The sequence below is a fragment of the Sebastes fasciatus genome, chromosome 7 (assembly GCF_043250625.1).
Source record: "Sebastes fasciatus isolate fSebFas1 chromosome 7, fSebFas1.pri, whole genome shotgun sequence".
NCBI classification, from domain to species: Eukaryota; Metazoa; Chordata; class Actinopteri; order Perciformes; family Sebastidae; genus Sebastes; species Sebastes fasciatus.
Window position 1 is genome coordinate 3,448,310 of NC_133801.1, and position 16,929 is coordinate 3,465,238.

The 16,929-nt window shown below is 39.7% G+C and overlaps 1 protein-coding gene across 2 annotated transcripts; it reads right to left on the reverse strand.

Annotated features, from left to right (window-relative positions):
* Positions 1-4,582: 4,582 nt before the first annotated feature.
* LOC141771101 (ras-related protein Rab-1B-like) lies at positions 4,583-11,370 on the reverse strand. 2 transcript variants are annotated; one of them, XR_012594671.1, is made up of 7 exons: positions 10,304-11,370; positions 9,066-9,138; positions 8,884-8,979; positions 8,645-8,740; positions 8,429-8,560; positions 5,986-6,767; positions 4,583-5,865 (listed from the first exon to the last, which is right to left on the reverse strand). XR_012594671.1 is itself a non-coding variant. In XM_074641028.1 (6 exons), the coding sequence occupies exons 1-6, from the start codon at positions 10,315-10,317 to the stop codon at positions 6,534-6,536; spliced, it is 645 nt and encodes a 214-aa protein (XP_074497129.1). In that variant the 5' UTR covers positions 10,318-11,370; the 3' UTR covers positions 4,583-6,533. The 2 variants fall into 2 exon arrangements, 1 of the variants encoding a protein (XP_074497129.1); XM_074641028.1 differs by having other exon boundaries at positions 4,583-6,767.
* Between the last annotated feature and the right edge of the window lie 5,559 nt (positions 11,371-16,929).

Here is a 16,929-nt window from a genome sequence, read left to right on the forward strand (position 1 = left end):
CACCAGTAACTCTTGGTGACATGTGCGTTGAAAAGAGCTGGAGTAGATTATAACAATTTGCAACCATGCTATATTTTAGTTTAGGCAAATGACCCAACGGTAATAGAAAGAATAACACTAACACTGGACCAAAACAATCTTTTGTTTTGGGTCACCAAGACATCCAGTGCTGCTACATATTCCAGATCATTTTTTAATCTATTGGTTTTTATTTTTTCAGGATATTTGTTTGTTTTCCTCCTGGTATCGCAGCTCTACATCCATTCATAGCATCCACTTGTTGGATTTGACCCTCCGTTTTGAGGCAGATGCTATTACATGAACATCAGCATACCTTAACGTTGTCACTGAATCAAACAGCAACAGCCAAACTAACACAGCAGCAGCCAGCCACAGTCAGACCAAAGAAGAAAGAGAGAGAGAGAAATGAGGAAAGAGGCGAGATATGGAGAGAGGCAAAGATCTGAAGTAAACGCGGAGGAAAAGAGATGTTGGAGAAGGATGTAGGATAAGAGATAGATGGAGGGGAGGTTGAGAGAGGAGAATAGGAGATAACAGAAAGGGACCAGATGAATGGAAAGGTGGTAAGAGAGAGAAGGAAAGGCAGAGGTCAGACAGGGGGGGTGGAAGTGATGCCTAAAGGGGAGGATGAAAGTGAGACAGAGAGGTAAGTGGAAGTGGAGGGAAGGATGGAAGGAGAGCCGGGGGGAAAAGATGTGTGAATGAGAGGTCCAGATGTGCTCAGTTTAGCAGCAGCAGCAGCAACGGAGCTGAAATCGGAGCAAGACTGACATCTAGTGGAAGGAAAACTAACAGCAGCTTACCTCTATTTTGTTTTTCTCCCTCATCCTGTTTTGTGTTTGCCATCTTTACAGTAAGAGGTGGGACCAAGTCATTGTTTTGCAAGTCACAACTAAGTCAGGTCCCATGTCCTAAACTTAGAGCGTTGAGTCCTAAACAAATCATAATGTGCTCTCCACAAAATGTAATGCCATTTTAATAACAGAGTAATAATATATAAAATTTACAAAAATCAATGTGTTTTAAAATTTGTACTAAAAAGCAGTTTTTGTTTGTTTGTTTTTTGACACATTTCTTTCTTTAGCTTGGTGATCCTCAAAGTGGGGTCTGCAAAATCATTTGCTATAAATTATAAAACTGTGCTGTTACTTTAGAAAGTACATATCTTCAGATGGGGAACATTTGCGCCAATAAAACAAGCATATTGTGTCCATTACTCCCACCAATGTTAGCTTTGGGCCAATAGAAACTCTGATATGATTGAGACACATCACGTCAATTTGTCATGAGTCACTTCACTTAGTATGCGAGCTGGAGAGCATGGAGAAATATTTGAGTCAGTCCCCATCGTGAAGTGACGCTAAGACCAAACTAGCTAAATAGGAAGACAGTTATATCGAGCGACAGCGACGGGAGACTGAAATGCATCTAAAATGTGTCTTCAGGTGCTCGCGAACGAAACCATGTAGGCAAAACAAAGTGGTGTTAACGTGATTCAAATTGAAATGTGTTTCTGTTTATCACTATCTAACAGGTCTGAAGTATTTAGGTTGAAACGTTTTAAAACACAAATAGTTCCAATGGCATCTAAGAGTACAAATAATAATAATAAGTCCAAGTGAAGTCACGAGTCATTGGTGTTAAAGTCCAAGTTGCAAGTCCTTTAGATTTTGTCAAGTCGAGTCTGAAGTCATCAAATTTGTGACGAGCCTGCCTCGAGTCCAAGTCATGTGACTCGAATCCACACCTCTAGGTCGCAGCTGTTCTTTTTCTGAATCCGATTATCTGATCAGCTACAACCTACTTATCAAGTCAGCTCAAGAGCTCATATTGTCAAGTGTTGTAGTGCAGGAAATCAGTCCTGACTGCAGTGTTCCATCTCTTCACCTTGGGACACGGCTGCTATCTCTGCTTATTGAGGAGAGGTGTCCTATAACCTGTCTGGAGATGGAGGTCAGGCAGAAACACATGCTGTGGGAGGAACTCCAAAACGTTAAGCCATCAAATTAGCGTTAGGAATTAGAGAATAGACACATCTGTTTGTTCAGACTCTTCATCAAACACTTACATCTCTATACGTGAAGACTGTATATCCAGTGTTCTTCACATAACACTCCTCGGGGGAGCGACTGGCAAACTGAAAGGAAGTGTTGATTGTCTGAGATTTCCCTCCGTACATTTTTTCTTATCTTGGCTGCTGAGCGTCGGACTGAGTTTATCTCATACGTCTTCCTCCTGTTTGGTTTTCTGAAGATATTTCCAAAATTGTCATCACAATACATAGCTGAAGTTAGACATTGTAAAACAAAGTGACTGGATAAGGCTGACAACATTCATTACATGCACTTCAGTCAAACTCCCCACGATATTCATTTATGTATGTTCCAATGATTACTTACAACGTTCTATGTTAATGGTGTGTTGGCAGATATAATTGGGATTTAAGCTTTGTATTCATTTTTGCATCTTATTTTTGCATGTTAACTTCCTTAACATGCAAAAAAAAGTCCTTTTGCTTCTAGTTTAACTTCCATATACCAGGGATTCTGGATGCATGATAAATACAGGCCCTGGCTGATGAAATAATGTGCAGCTGATTACATAGAGATCAATCTGCAGTGAGTCATTGTGTTACTGTAAGAATCCATCACTCAGACCAGAGCAACAATATTGATTTGTGTGAAAAATGACTATAGTATAACATATTCAGGGTTGCCAGGCAATTATGAGAAATCACTTCACATCCGATTGATATTTGTCAGGCTGATATCTCCTGAGGATGTCCAGCAATTTGTCATAATTACAGAGATTGAATGGTGATTTTAATCCTTTTACCTTTTGAAGGATTAATAATCTGGACGCCTTGAACAGCTGCTGCTGTTATTAAAGATGTCTTCTTATTTCCTCCAACTGAACATTTTATGACTGAGGTTCATCTGAACTGATTTCAGATGATATAACCTCCTTCTTCAATTTGAAATGTTGAAGTTATTTCTGATCCAATTAGCACATTTAAAGTCCTGCTTCCTGAAACGAATGCCTTCTTTTCCACCAATATTAGCACACATATGCAGTTTTTTAAAACGCGGGAAAACCCGCTAAAAATAGGCGACAGACTCCTTTCTCATTGCCAGTAGACGAGTATGCCGTTCTGGTATTGTTTTTTTCTGGTGTGTCGTCCAATGTTGGTAAACAGTAGAAAGCAGCATGGAGATCTGTTACTAATTCAGTCTCTCTTCAAACTCGGTGCCGACTAATTATCGTGTCCATCATTGCTGATCGGAGCAGGAGCCAATAAATACCCGTGACTACTGCAGAGTCATTTGTCCTATGGCGATTGTAACCTTTCCCACTAAAGACAAAAGCCAGATGTTAGTGGTGGTTTTTATGTCCAGCGGGAAAGGGGTTTTAGAAATATCATTAATATTAGATAAGTGCTGTGCAAAAATATAGCTGAGCAAATCCTCCATGTCACCTCCTCCTACATTGATAACTGCAGCTCTGTGTTTACATGTCTGAACGCTGCAACTGCACATCTGGAGTGGTCCAGAATACATCTGCAAGGCTTAGGAACAACACTGACCACAGAGGGCACATTACTCCAGTTCTGGCTGTGTTACATTGGAGAGGTCAATTTATGATCCTTTAAATTACATTTTAAAGGGGTACTCCAGTGATGGAATATGACATTTCCATAAAGTGGGGGACGCTAGAGACAAATAAAAAAAAAAGAATGACCAAAGTCAAAGCAGCAGAGGCTGCGATATCCTGACTTTAGCCCCTAGTATTAGTCAAGGTACAAAAATCTGATTATATTCTTTGCTTAATAATGTGAGTCGATAGCATAACAGCATATATATTTTATTCAAACTCTAAAAATGACCTATGATAACATTTAGTTGTATCCTGTCTCGTACAACGAGTTGGGTTCTTTTAACCACGACAGTGATCTTCCACTTGTTGAAGCCTAAACTTAACCAAAGATTAACCAGAGAGGTGATCAGATAACGCTTGCATATACATAGTTACACTTACATTTATATATTTCTAATTTTTTAAACGTCAGCATCAAGACTCGTGAGGTGTCTTTATTGACATAAAAGAACAACATGCGAAACACAACAAAAACTCATAAATACGATAAATCACCTCTGAGGGAAATGACGGTAACTGACAGTTTAAATCACACAGTAAATTCATCCATCACAGCTGCGGCTCAAATTGCTAATATCATACAACTCCTCTCATTCTGTGTTGAGTGTCAACTATTATTCAAATATTGCTGTTTTCATGTGACATGTTTGCAATTCCACTTTTTGCTACTTCCATCTTTTATCCAGTCAATTAGACTGTTGTCAGGCTATTAAATAGGCATTATCAGTGGCTATAAGCCCCATAGATGTGGGTCAATATGGCCTACTACACCCACTAGGTTTTATAGTCTCTTCACATGGTAGATCACCGAAAGAAGGTATAAAAGAACACAACAGTGACCTCTAGCACCTGTGGTAATTATGACAGGAGCAGAAGCAGAAGACGGGCGCTGTAATATAGACAGTGTGAAACTCAATAAGGGGTTGAGGTTGGGTTTTCACCCAGGAGACTGGAGTTCGCATCCCATGGGAAACCAACAACGTGTAGTCGTCTTTGTGTTCGTAGTTATTTAAACCCAAATCACAATGTTTTTCCCTAAACTTAACTGTTTTGTTTTTTTTACCTAAAACTAAAAAAGTTGTAATTGTATTGCCTAAACCTAAAGAAGTTGTAGTTTTATTGCCTAAACCTAACTGTTGTTTTATTGCCTAAACCTAAAGAAGTTGTAGTTTTATTGCCTAAACCTTAGTTTGTTTGTTTTTTGCCTAAACCTAAAGAAGTTGTAATTTTATTGCCTAATCCTAAAGAAGTTGTAGTTTTATTGCCTAAACCTTAGTGGGGGGTTTTTTTTGCCTAAACCTAAAGAAGTTGTAGTTTTGTTGCCTAAACCTAAGGTTGTTGTTTTTTTGCCTAAACCTAAAGAAGTTGTAATTTTATTGTCTAAACCTAAAGAAGTTGTAATTGTATTGCCTAAACCTATATAAGTTGTAGTTTTATTGTCTAAACCTAAAGAAGTTGTAATTTTATTGCCTTAACCTAAATAAGTTGTAGTTTTATTGCCCAAACCTAAAGAAGTTGTAGTTTTATTGCCCAAACCTAAGGGTTTTTTTTTTTTGCCTAAACCTAAAGAAGTTGTAATTTTATTGTCTAAACCTAAAGAAGTTGTAATTGTATTGCCTAAACCTATATAAGTTGTAGTTTTATTGTCTAAACCTAAAGAAGTTGTAATTTTATTGCCTTAACCTAAATAAGTTGTAGTTTTATTGCCCAAACCTAAAGAAGTTGTAGTTTTATTGCCCAAACCTAAGGGTTTTGTTTTTTTGCCTAAACCTAAAGAAGTTGTAATTTTATTGTCTAAACCTAAAGAAGTTGTAATTGTATTGCCTAAACCTATATAAGTTGTAGTTTTATTGCCCAAACCTAAAGAAGTTGTAGTTTTATTGCCTAAACCTAAAGAAGTTGTCGTTTTTTTGGTTAAATCTAAAAAAGTTGTAGTTTTGTTGCTTAAATCTAAAGAAGTTGTAGTTTTATTGCCTAAACCTAAAGAAGTTGTCGTTTTATTGCCTAAACCTAAAGAAGTTGTCGTTTTGTTGCTTAATTCTAAAAAAGTTGTAGTTTTGTAGTTTAAATCTAAAGAAGTTGTAGTTTTGTTGCCTAAACCCAAAGAAGTTGTAGTTTTATTGCCTAAACCTAAAGAAGTTGTCGTTTTTTTGGTTAAATCTAAAAAAGTTGTAGTTTTGTTGCTTAAATCTAAAGAAGTTGTAGTTTTATTGCCTAAACCTAAAGAAGTTGTCGTTTTGTTGCTTAATTCTAAAAAAGTTGTAGTTTTGTAGTTTAAATCTAAAGAAGTTGTAGTTTTGTTGCCTAAACCCAAAGAAGCCCTTTTGTTTGTGTTCAAAACGTGACGTTTCATTCAGTTTTACATGTTATAACATGTTGTTTTTAAGTTTCACTTTCACTTTTACAACATAGTAGGCCCCTAATGACCCACATCTATGGTATTTAATGGCCTAATAGCAGTCAAATTGGGTGCAGCATATTGAGTTGAAGGAGTGATACAGTAAATAGTCATTAATGTATTTATAAAACTCTTCCCAAACTCACTGTGTCCAGGTTGTTCATTTGGCTGAGTTTCAAATATGTCTACCATCTGTCCTGTTTGTCTCTGCTCCTTAATAAAGCAGATATGTCATTAGATATTTAATTCAAAAATACCAAGCTCCAAAATATATTGTCGTCAAGCTAAAAACACTTTTCTTTCTGAAAAGTCATATTTTCATAGATGTTTTTAGTTCAATAGCAAAGAAGTCAAAATTTCTGACAATGTGTGTGTCCAAAGCAATCACATAGTCCTGCAAGTGTTTCAAATGACTCTCTTTTGAACAGTGTGGTCATGTCATCGTGGTGTCGTCTCCTGCTCAGCAGCAGTTACTCGCCTCCTGCGTCTGTTTTTCCCCTCCCAGCCACAGAGGGGCGCTGTTGATCTTGGCACTCTGGGCCCTGGCCTCTTTCGACTCGCCCTGCATCCCCCCTCCCTCACTGGCCACGCGCTTGTGGATCTCAGAGGCCATGGTGAGGAAAGCCCTCTCCACGTTATCAGAGCTCTTAGCACTGGTCTCCAGGAAGGGGACCTTCAGAGACGAGGCCAGGTCCTGCAGGGAGACAGAGGGGGGATGGGAGAAAAGGATCCAGGGATCAAGGAGGGAGACGAAATGTAAGAAATAATCACAAATATGCAAAATCATCAAATACCACGGTGTACAAGTACTCCATGAAGTCCTGCATAAAAGTATTAGCAGGTGTGCTCATGATGAAAAGTGTACTCACTGTGAAAATGAATCCCCTCAGAGTCTTAAATTATTGATGAGTTGACATGTAAGCATTTAATATTGAAGGTGGTGTAACTGCTTTATATTCTGTTGGGTATCTTTAAACTACACCATCATAATTTATGAGTTTACATTATGTATGACAGGTACACAAATCTGCAAAGCAACTCTAGCCTTCAGATAAATGTAGCGGAGGAAAAGGGGAAATTCTCCCGAAGCTAAAAGTTACTTTGAATTTCCATCCAGCGGCACCATCAGGTCAAAGTTCATGACAGGAACTCTTAAACTAATCACTGAATCACTGTCCACCTCAGTTGTACTTTAAAAATTATTGCAAATATAGCATGTAAAACGTTAACATTGTAGTTCAAATATGACACAACTAACAACAAACTCAGGACAAACTTTACATTTTGAGGCCCAGACACACCAAAACGACGTTAAAGAACTCGCAGCGACAAAGGCCAGCCATTACGTCGCCTTTGTCTTGGCCAAAAAGTTGCACTCGAACACACCGCAAAGACCACGTACGTTCTGCGCCTGCGTGAGAGGAAATAACTGTCCACACCAGCAGGTGGCGGTAGTCTGTATTTGTCTTTCAAAAAGGGAAACCGGAAGACCTAAACGGTGGATATGCAAGCCGTTGTTATGATACGTACATGAAACAAAGCGGCGTTTGCCGACCATTTTCACTCTCGCTCACCACTTAGCTTCATTCCAGATGGCCATGTCATTGTGAAAATACCCGTGTGTTGAAATGATCAGAGATGAACGTTTCTCCGTCCGTTTCTCTTCTCGTGTACTGATTCGCTTAATCTGAACAGCCACTCAGCGTGATTTCTCTCACAGGCGAGCTGCGCTGCAGATTCAACATGCTGAATCGGCCGAAAAGCCTCCAACACGGGCAGACTAGAGCCGACGGCGCAGGGCCTTTAACATTTTGGTATCGGAAGCGTTCTGGTTTTCGTTTGTATTCCGAGTAGTATCGACCAATCACGTTTGAGCCGGCGTTGATTGAATGCAGCCAAACAGTCCGTGTAGAGGCCAAAAGAGGAGGTACTCATTGGGCAAAATGCAATCTGGGAACCCACCAGCTATCGTCTGACGATGATTTCGCTTTTTTATTGGATTAAAATTAGCTTGTAAACTGGCTGCTTGTGAAACAATCCAGTCATACACGTCGTCTCTCAACTCCAACTCCGGTCTCGTCATCTCAAGTTGCTAATCGGACTGTAAACAATGAGCAGCACACGGAAACAGAGGTCTACACCAGAACCCCAGAAATATAGCCCCTTATCCATCATCAGTTCAGATAGCCAACGGGTTCCCAGATTGCATTTTGCCCTGCAAGGAGGATCTACAACAACAATGTTGTCTTTCCATTTTTTAAGCATCAAATTTAGTTTTCTGACGTTTAATGAGCATTACAGCTGCTACAGTGATGGTTGGAGTTTAATAGTATTTAGAGGTGTGTAGCCTGTTACCTGAGCAGTTGCGACATCCACCACTTTCTTACTAACAAGGTCAGACTTGTTCCCCACCAGCAGCCTGGAGACATTTTCACAGGCGTAACGATCTATCTCGTCCAGCCACTGCTTCACATTGTTAAAGGACTCCTGTGGAGGAGGAGGAGAAGAGAAGTTAATGTTCAAACTCTCTCCTATTATTGTGTTGATGATGTGGCAGAAACACACACTGACCTGCTCAGTGACGTCGTAGACGATGATGATGCCGTGAGCTCCTCTGTAGTAGCTGGAGGTGATGGTTCGAAACCTCTCCTGACCTGCTGTGTCCCACTGAGGAAGACACGCAGAGAGGAAGATGGTGTGAAAGTCAGTCCCGACTCAGATACACCGAGTTTTCATGACACTTTTTTGCTTTAACAAACAAACAAGATGGTGTTTCCCAACGAGAACCCACTTCCCCGACAAACTCTTACAATCTGCAGTTTCACTGTCTTGCTGTCCATGTCGATGGTTCTGATCTTGAAGTCGACTCCGATGGTGGAGATGTAGCTCTCGGTGTAGGTGTCATCCTGAGGGGGGGTGTGACATACGATCAACAACACACAGTGCAAGTGTTTAAAATGAAGTGTGTGTGTATGTGTGTTTAGAGGCCTACCGCGAAGCGCAGCAGCAGACATGACTTCCCGACTCCAGAGTCACCGATCAGAAGAAGTTTGAACAGGTAGTCACTGGAGGGGGATAGATGTACACACACGTAAAAACATTCAGTGTGTTCCACTAGGATGCAGGAAGGTGTTCATGTTTGTCATTAAGTAAGTTTTGTAGATATTAATCATGATGTTATATTCTGTAAACAGCTATTGAAGACGTGAAGTTAAAGTTATTGGGATGTAAACAAGCCTCCTGAGCTCTATTGTCCATATTGGGCTATACAGGCTGTTCTCATACACCGTCTGTAGCTATGCGAAAAGTAATGCACTGTAATACTCATATATCCCACGGAATCAATTTGTGTGTAAACCACGTAATCGTAAAACCAGTAAGTATAAAGAACGACAAACGTCACGTAGGCGAGGAGGTCGCGGTGGGTCATGGATGGGTCCAAAAACACCAGACTTTCGCCCAGGAGGTCGTTGTTCATGTCCCGTGTGAAACCAGAAGTCAACATTTTATTATTTATTTGTCACATAACTTCCATACTGAAGTTGCATAATTTCCGTATAGTTATTTTAATCCAAACCACAATCTTTTTCCTAAACCTAACCAAGTAGTTTTGTTGCCTAAACCTAGCCAAGTTGTTTCCTGTGAAGAAGGAAGTTTATTTTGAAAAAGACTATGTACTGTACTGTTGTATGAGGATACGTTGAACTACATAGTTTAATAGTGATTAGAGACTGTGGCACATTACCTCTTAAAATAACCTATTACTAACTAAAAATAATCCTCAGATCAAAAGAAATTAACAAAGAAAGTAACAGAACAGAGCACAGTTGTGTGGGACAAGACCCACTTTCTTCGTCAGTTTGATGTGGCAACTGACGGACTACAATACCCATAAGCCACAGGGGCCTAGTGACCTAACTGCAAGTTACCTACAATAGTCTATGCAGAAAATTCACAACTACAAGATCACCTATGTTGTATTTCATATTTTACTTACATACATATAGAATTAAAGCAACATATTTAAATAAGGGATCTCAGTTAACACATGAGCACAAAGCTGCAAATATATCTCCATGAACACTTTATCCAGGTCGGAAACAAGGCTCTTATATTGTCTCCTAACTTTTCATGTCAGCAGTCACTGTTAGAGAGAAGATGTCAGTGTCTTCACAGTATATGTGTTTTGTAGGAAGTAACACACAGCATACAGAAAGAAACAACACTTACTATTCAGGATTCATGATCGGTGAGGTGGCTCCAGGTGACACGACAAAATAAAGAATCCCTGAAATTGAATCCTGAAGATAGAAACAGTCAGATTATCTCAGACTGTGATGTTGTTCTATATCTGTGTGTGTGTATGATTATAAGTGTGTATGTGTCTGTATCTGTCCTTTGGAGGGCAAAAGGCAGAATAAGCCGGAGCTACTGGCTGACTGATGAGCTGACTGGTTCGGATGCATTATTTATTAATAAAGACCAGCTCAGGTTACACTGGGGACAGCACCTGGAACCAAGACGCTCACAGAGACAGACAAACACTGCATCGCTATTGAATACAATCACCCTCTAAACTAAACTGCACATTCAACTCATTTATTTGCTCTTTTCATTTTGGTGATGGTATTTCTGATGTATTGTTTCAGTGGTGAGCTGCACCACGCTGTGCCTCTGTTCTTGACCGACATCATCAGAAACTGACGAGCGTCTCCTGTGCGTAATACGTCACCGGACCGACCGCAGCTCTGAAACCTCAAAACAAACAAGCAGGAAGTCGTTCTACTGGAACCATCCGTGAAACTACAAATAACACAAGAGCAGCATGTCAGCTGCTATCGTCGAGACACTGATATCACAGATGGTTTACAATACATTCATATTTATATTTATATTTATATTTAAATGTATTTAATCAAATTTACTTTTGATCACAGCAACAAACTGTAAACACAAGACTGAAATATTATCAGCTTATATTTGATCATAATAGAGTCTTATTTACACAAGCAGCAAACACAGAGCTACATCAACACGTTCTCATCCCAACTTGCCACATACTCACGCTTTAAGCAGTGATCATGTGCTTAACGTTGTGAATTAAACAAAAGCACCTGCTTAGCTTTAGGCCACAAAACATCATAGTTGGGTTTAAAATGACTACGCTTGAGACTCAACGTTGTGAACACGGGACAGGAATGAACAGCTGATTGTAAAAGTGAAAGTTCAACCTAATGCACAGGACACGAACAGCGGTCGCCTGGACAAAAAAAACTTGTGTTTGTTGGACCCGTCCATCTCCTGTCCCGCCCGCCCTTAGTGTGTCTTTTCACTCTTTAAACTACAGTTACTTTCTCTGAGCGTTTACTGTTGCTGTGGAGGGGTTTACATTGTAGTAAATTGAAAGCCTGGTGCGTTTCCTCTTGTCGCTAAAGAGTGCCTTGTGCGTTGGTATCATACGCCATGGGCATGACAAAATGTCAGTAATTTACGCCCTGGGAATGAGAACGGACTGGCTACACTAGCATTCATTTGCAGTTATGTTTCTGGCCACCTGGTGAAGTCCAATATTCACTTTACTTTTAGCTCTGTTTTGGTCTCCACCAACTGTTATTAAAATGATAGGGCCCTGAATCTGCTAGATGTTCCACGTTCATCACCAGCTAGTCGCTAACTTTGTCTGCCTGCTGTGTCTTCTTTATAATATGACAGTTTTCCTAAAATTTTATTTTAAAAAATTGCAATATATCATCTTGCTTACAGTTTCGCAATATATTGAATCGTAACCCCATGTATCATGATACGTATTATATTACAACTTGGGTCTTATTTTTGTAGTTTTGGTCATCATGTCAATTGCTTATAACTTTGTACTCATCAAAGTAATAACTGAGATCAGGCAACACAGCGACATCTAATAAAACGTCAGACAGGCAAGAATCACGTTCAGACTGGGATCCGATTGGTTGTAAACAAACCAACAGATGATTGAAACACTCCATGAAGGTAAAACTAAAGTGAGCGCACCCAAAATATCTGAAATCATTCCTCACTGCACAGAGTAAAGCAGCACTCATAGAAATATATAAAGCAGTCACAGAAAATAAGTCTTCATTTTCAAACCCTCTGATTTGTGTGATGGTTAAATCATATTATGAAAATGTCACTTAATGTCACTTAAACCCCTTCTAAGAGACAAATTGTCTGTTTTCTTTTGCTCTCCTCCTGAGGACACTTGGTGCTCAAAGGAATAAACTATACACACAAAAGCTTTCACACATTCGAGCCTACATACACACAACAGCACTGATGCACACAGAGCCACTTAAACACAGTGCACTTATCTGCCTGCGGGCGAAGGATGTGGCTGATTATTCCTGTAATGAGTGGTGAGTTGTTGTTCTCGCAGCTCTGTGTTGAAGCCTGCTGTTGGTATTATACGATCACTGTACTTTAATGGTTTAACGGAGCTGTTTATCCTAAACTGTCAGCTGAGCAGAGAGAGAGCAGTGGAAGTTGGAGTCAGTCAGCTGAGTCGCACATAATGAATATTCACCCATTTAAACTGTCATTCATCTTTTATTGTTGATTTACTGATATTAAGGTTCAAATGCTCTTGTGGAGGCTGTGACACTCAGACATTAATAAAACAATATGCTGGAAAACACTGTAATTTACAGATAATGATTGTGGTAGAAACTATCATCTGACAGCAACTTTAAATGTTGGTTATTGAGCATAAAATATAGTATTAATCAAACCTGACCAAGGCCACGTCCACATCAGTGGGCGATCTCCGGTTCTGAAAAGTGAAGCCAATGCTGACGTCTTAGAACTTTAACCCTTTCACAGTGTGTTTTCACTTCATGAAAACTTTTTTAGTCACCTGAAAATGTCTTATTCAGCGTTCGGTTGTTCTTAGCTCCACCCTCTCGTGTCACTTCTGGTTGCAAAAAAATCAACATGGCAACGTCCAAATACCAAGATGGCGATGGCCAAAATGCCGAACTCAAGGCTTCAAAACAGTAGTCCACAAACCAATGGGTGACATCACGGTGACTGCGTCCACTTCTTAGATACAGTCTGTGGTCCACACTAATGCAGACGCATTTCTAACTTTTTCTTGACATATAGACCAGACCGGCATCACGTCATCAGGTGCCAATCAATCAGGCCACGCCCCCTTTTGGGGAAAGAATCACATAAGGAGAGAAGGCCGAAAAGCGGGTTAACCAAGGTTTTCACACTGAGATTTGAGGCACGTAAGATGCGTGAATATTCACCGTCAGTGTGGTAGATTGCTAAAAGATGCTGGTTACAGTTACTACTGATGGATAGTTAGCTTGAATGGGAGGCTGCTGCACTATAACAGCATCAGACTGTCATCTCCAACTAAATCTCAGTCTATAGATCAAACAGTTGGCTATTAACAGGTTGGTTATTTACAGGATTAACCTGACGATACCTGGTGATTCAATCACATATGTATAGATGTCCAGATAAGCAATATCTGGCCACTGTGTTGGGTCATTGATCCACTTGGACAGGGGAAGACTGAAGAGTCATAACGGCAATCAACCTTCTTTTATTAAAGGTGCTAAATTCCATATTCAGAGCATATCTATTGCCTCCACACGGCGCTCAACATGACGACTCGCTTTCTTTTCATATCCTCTATTTGTCTCTGCTCTCCTCACATCTTCTGTCCTTGTTCGCTTTCCTGTCCTCTTATCTCCTCTCCTTCCTTCCTTTCATTTACTCTTCTTTCCTTTCCTCTCCTCGCTTCCTCTCCTCCTATTTTAGATTATGGACAGAGGACAAAGTGAAAGCGATTATTCACCGCTGATTCCCGTGTGTGACCCCCCTGGTCACGGGAGCGAGCAGGGAGCAGGGGATTGTGGGATATGCGATGGCTGAGCAGCTGTGATGGGGTCAGGGGTCAGCAGCCCTGACGACGTCCTGTTGCCGGGGCAGAGGCGGCGGCGCAGTGGTTGCTAGGGGCAGGGGCAGGCTTTGTGGTGCTTCTGATGGAGCATGGAGGTGGGAAAACTGGGGGAAGGGACCGCGGAGAAAGAGAAGAAATAAAGAACGAGAAGAGAAAGAAATTAACAAAGAGAGGGTTAGAAAGCAAGAGGAAGGGTGGGAAAATGAAGCTACGTATATTCTAAAGAGATAGAGACAGGGGGAGACACACGGAGGAATTACAGAACGTCTTTTAGTTTTAACTCAAAAAATGAAGCGCAAACTTTCTATTTATTGTGAAGGCTATGCATGCTGTACAATAATGAATGGAAACAGGCGGTTTCTGGAGGACTAAAGAAGTCTTACAATCTTTAAATATGCTGACTGTGTTCAGAACATATCAGGGAGGAAAGAAAGAAGAACTGACTCTTAAACATCTGACAAATAAAAATGAATTAACCAACTAGTCAGTATGTAGATTCACATATATTTAGGTTAACTAACCGTTACATACTGCTTTACTAGTGTCTCAAAGTTTGTTCTCAAGTGTCTTAAACCAGAGGTGGAATGTAACAAAGTACATTTACTGGAAGTATGTATTCAAGGTACTTGTACTCTACTTGAGTATTTCCATTTGATGCAACTTTATACTTCTACTCCACTACATCTCAGAGGTAAATATTGTACATGCATCTCCAAATTTGGTGATTTTGAATTGATTGATTGAATTGAATGTTTGTGTTTTTCTGAGCAGTATCAGTTAAACTTAGCACAAACATCATTAATCCAGAAACATCAAGTATCATAGTAAAACACTGATAGGGAATATTTTTACTTTAAGTACATTTTGCTGATAATATTTACGTACTTTTATTTATAGGTTTGTCCTTTTACTTATAGCGGCGTATTTTCACAGTGTGGTATTAGTACTTTTACTAGTAAAAGTAAAGAAAAGTACAAGTAAAGGATCTGAATACTTCTTCCACTGCTGACAGAAAGTGTGAGAGTGTATGTCTGTGTTCAGCAGCAGATGTGTGTGTGATACCGTGTTTATATGCGTGTCTCAGACAGACTGGTGTGTGTGTGTGTGTGTGTGCAGGTCTGTGGATGGAGTTAAACCGGTCATTGTTCCTACCAGTGTGTGTCCCAGGAGACCTGAGGGAGCGGGAATAAATAGGTGCTTTTCACTATTCACCCTTATTTTACCACGCTCCCTGACTCCTGCCTGTGTGTGCATGTGTGTGTGTGTTTGTTTGTCAGCCTGTGTGCATGTGTGTGCATTTGAAAACACGTAGTGTTGAGTCTGCAAGAGTGTGTGTTGAAGATTATAACTGGAAATAAACCAACATAAAACATCTGTTTGGTGATCACAATAAAAACACGGACATTTTAGAAGTAAAACTGAAATCCTGATCAGATCCAAAACCAAATATGATTGAATTAAACATGATTAATCTTTACATATATATAAAAACTCTGAATGCCCAGCGAGATTTACTGTCATGTTTTACTCTCTTTTCCCAAAACTGAACTAAAAAGTTGTCAAATAAAGCTAAAGGCTGAGAATAAAAGCTAAAATTTAAAAAGTTTTTAACTAAAAGCTAAACTAGAAATAGGTAAGAAAACTAAGGTGAACTTAACTTTACGATAACTTTACATTAACTTTGCATTTATGAAAATAAAACATTTGTGTGAGAGCATTCATCTGTGTGTATGTGTGTGTATCCATCTATATGTGTGTGTGTGTGTGTGTGTGTGTGTGTGTGTGTGTGTGTGTGTGTGTGTGTGTGTGTGTGCACACTGTTGTTGCTATCGGTTGAAGATTTATGTGGAGTCACTTCATCCCTTTGCTCTTTTCCCTGGGGGTGTGTGTGTGTGTGTGTGTGTGTGTGTGTGTGTGTGTGTGTGTGTGTGTGTGTGTGTGTGCGTGTGTATTTTGTGTGTGTGTGTGCACCCTGAGGCCAATTAGGAGACAGATAATTAACCTCATTGAAACTGGATGCTGAAAGAAGGCCTTATTGGAGAGAGAGAGAGAGAAATGTGCACATTTTCATGCAATTTTGCCTCCTACAGATTATGTTGGGTATTTTTGTGGAGGGCTTTGAACCAGCAGGTTAAAGTTTTCAGTACATTTTCTATTAAGTTTAAAAAGTAGGCCTACTAAATATTTTATTCATAAAAATACAGGGACACTGAGAATGTATTCAACATGATCTGATTATTCAATCAGAAAGAGAGATGTTTATTATGTGATTGAATAATAAACTAAGAGTGGAGGATGGATAAAACAATTCATAAACACTAAACGTGTAGTGTTAACATTAATCCATCATCATTAGTCTCTCTCTCTCTGTGTGTAAAGCAACCTTTCTCTTCCACAGTAAAGACTATTCTTCCCTGCAGGAAACATTCCAAGATTAAATTTAATTTCCCTGTTTGAGTTTTGAAGTAAATTTCATTTTATGCAGGACTTTCCCTTCACAAAAAAAAACTATTTTTTTATAGATTAATGTCCCTCTATGCACTGCAGTCTTTGTCACTAGCTCTGCTGTTGTAGCTTCACCAGGAGGACAAGCACGGTTCACTCCATCCCCCCCAGTTTCACCATCTTCCATGTAGCCTGCCCAGCCAACCAATGTTTGTCCAACTTGGAGGTACCACTACAGGGATATCCACCTAACTCTGCAACTCTATGTTGCTTTAAACCTCTTTTATCTTGGTTTTATGGCACACTTAAAGTATGGGTCAGTCTCCAACAGCAGTAGGCAGTTGTTTTCAACAATTAACTGCACACTACTTCAACATTTAGCAGCTAAAAAGCTAAATATTATTCTCAGGAGTTAGTGGGAACGATTTAGTTTTATGACGTAATATTTGATTTTGATCAAAAGGGA

What these genes read in the sequence shown, in the direction of transcription:
- LOC141771101 (XM_074641028.1), bottom strand. An exon ending in AGACAGTGAAACTGCAGATT is followed by an intron (nt 8,741 to 8,883) that starts GTAAGAGTTTGT and finishes TGTCTTCCTCAG; the next exon opens with TGGGACACAGCAGGTCAGGA. An exon ending in TCTACGACGTCACTGAGCAG is followed by an intron (nt 8,561 to 8,644) that starts GTCAGTGTGTGT and finishes CCTCCTCCACAG; the next exon opens with GAGTCCTTTAACAATGTGAA.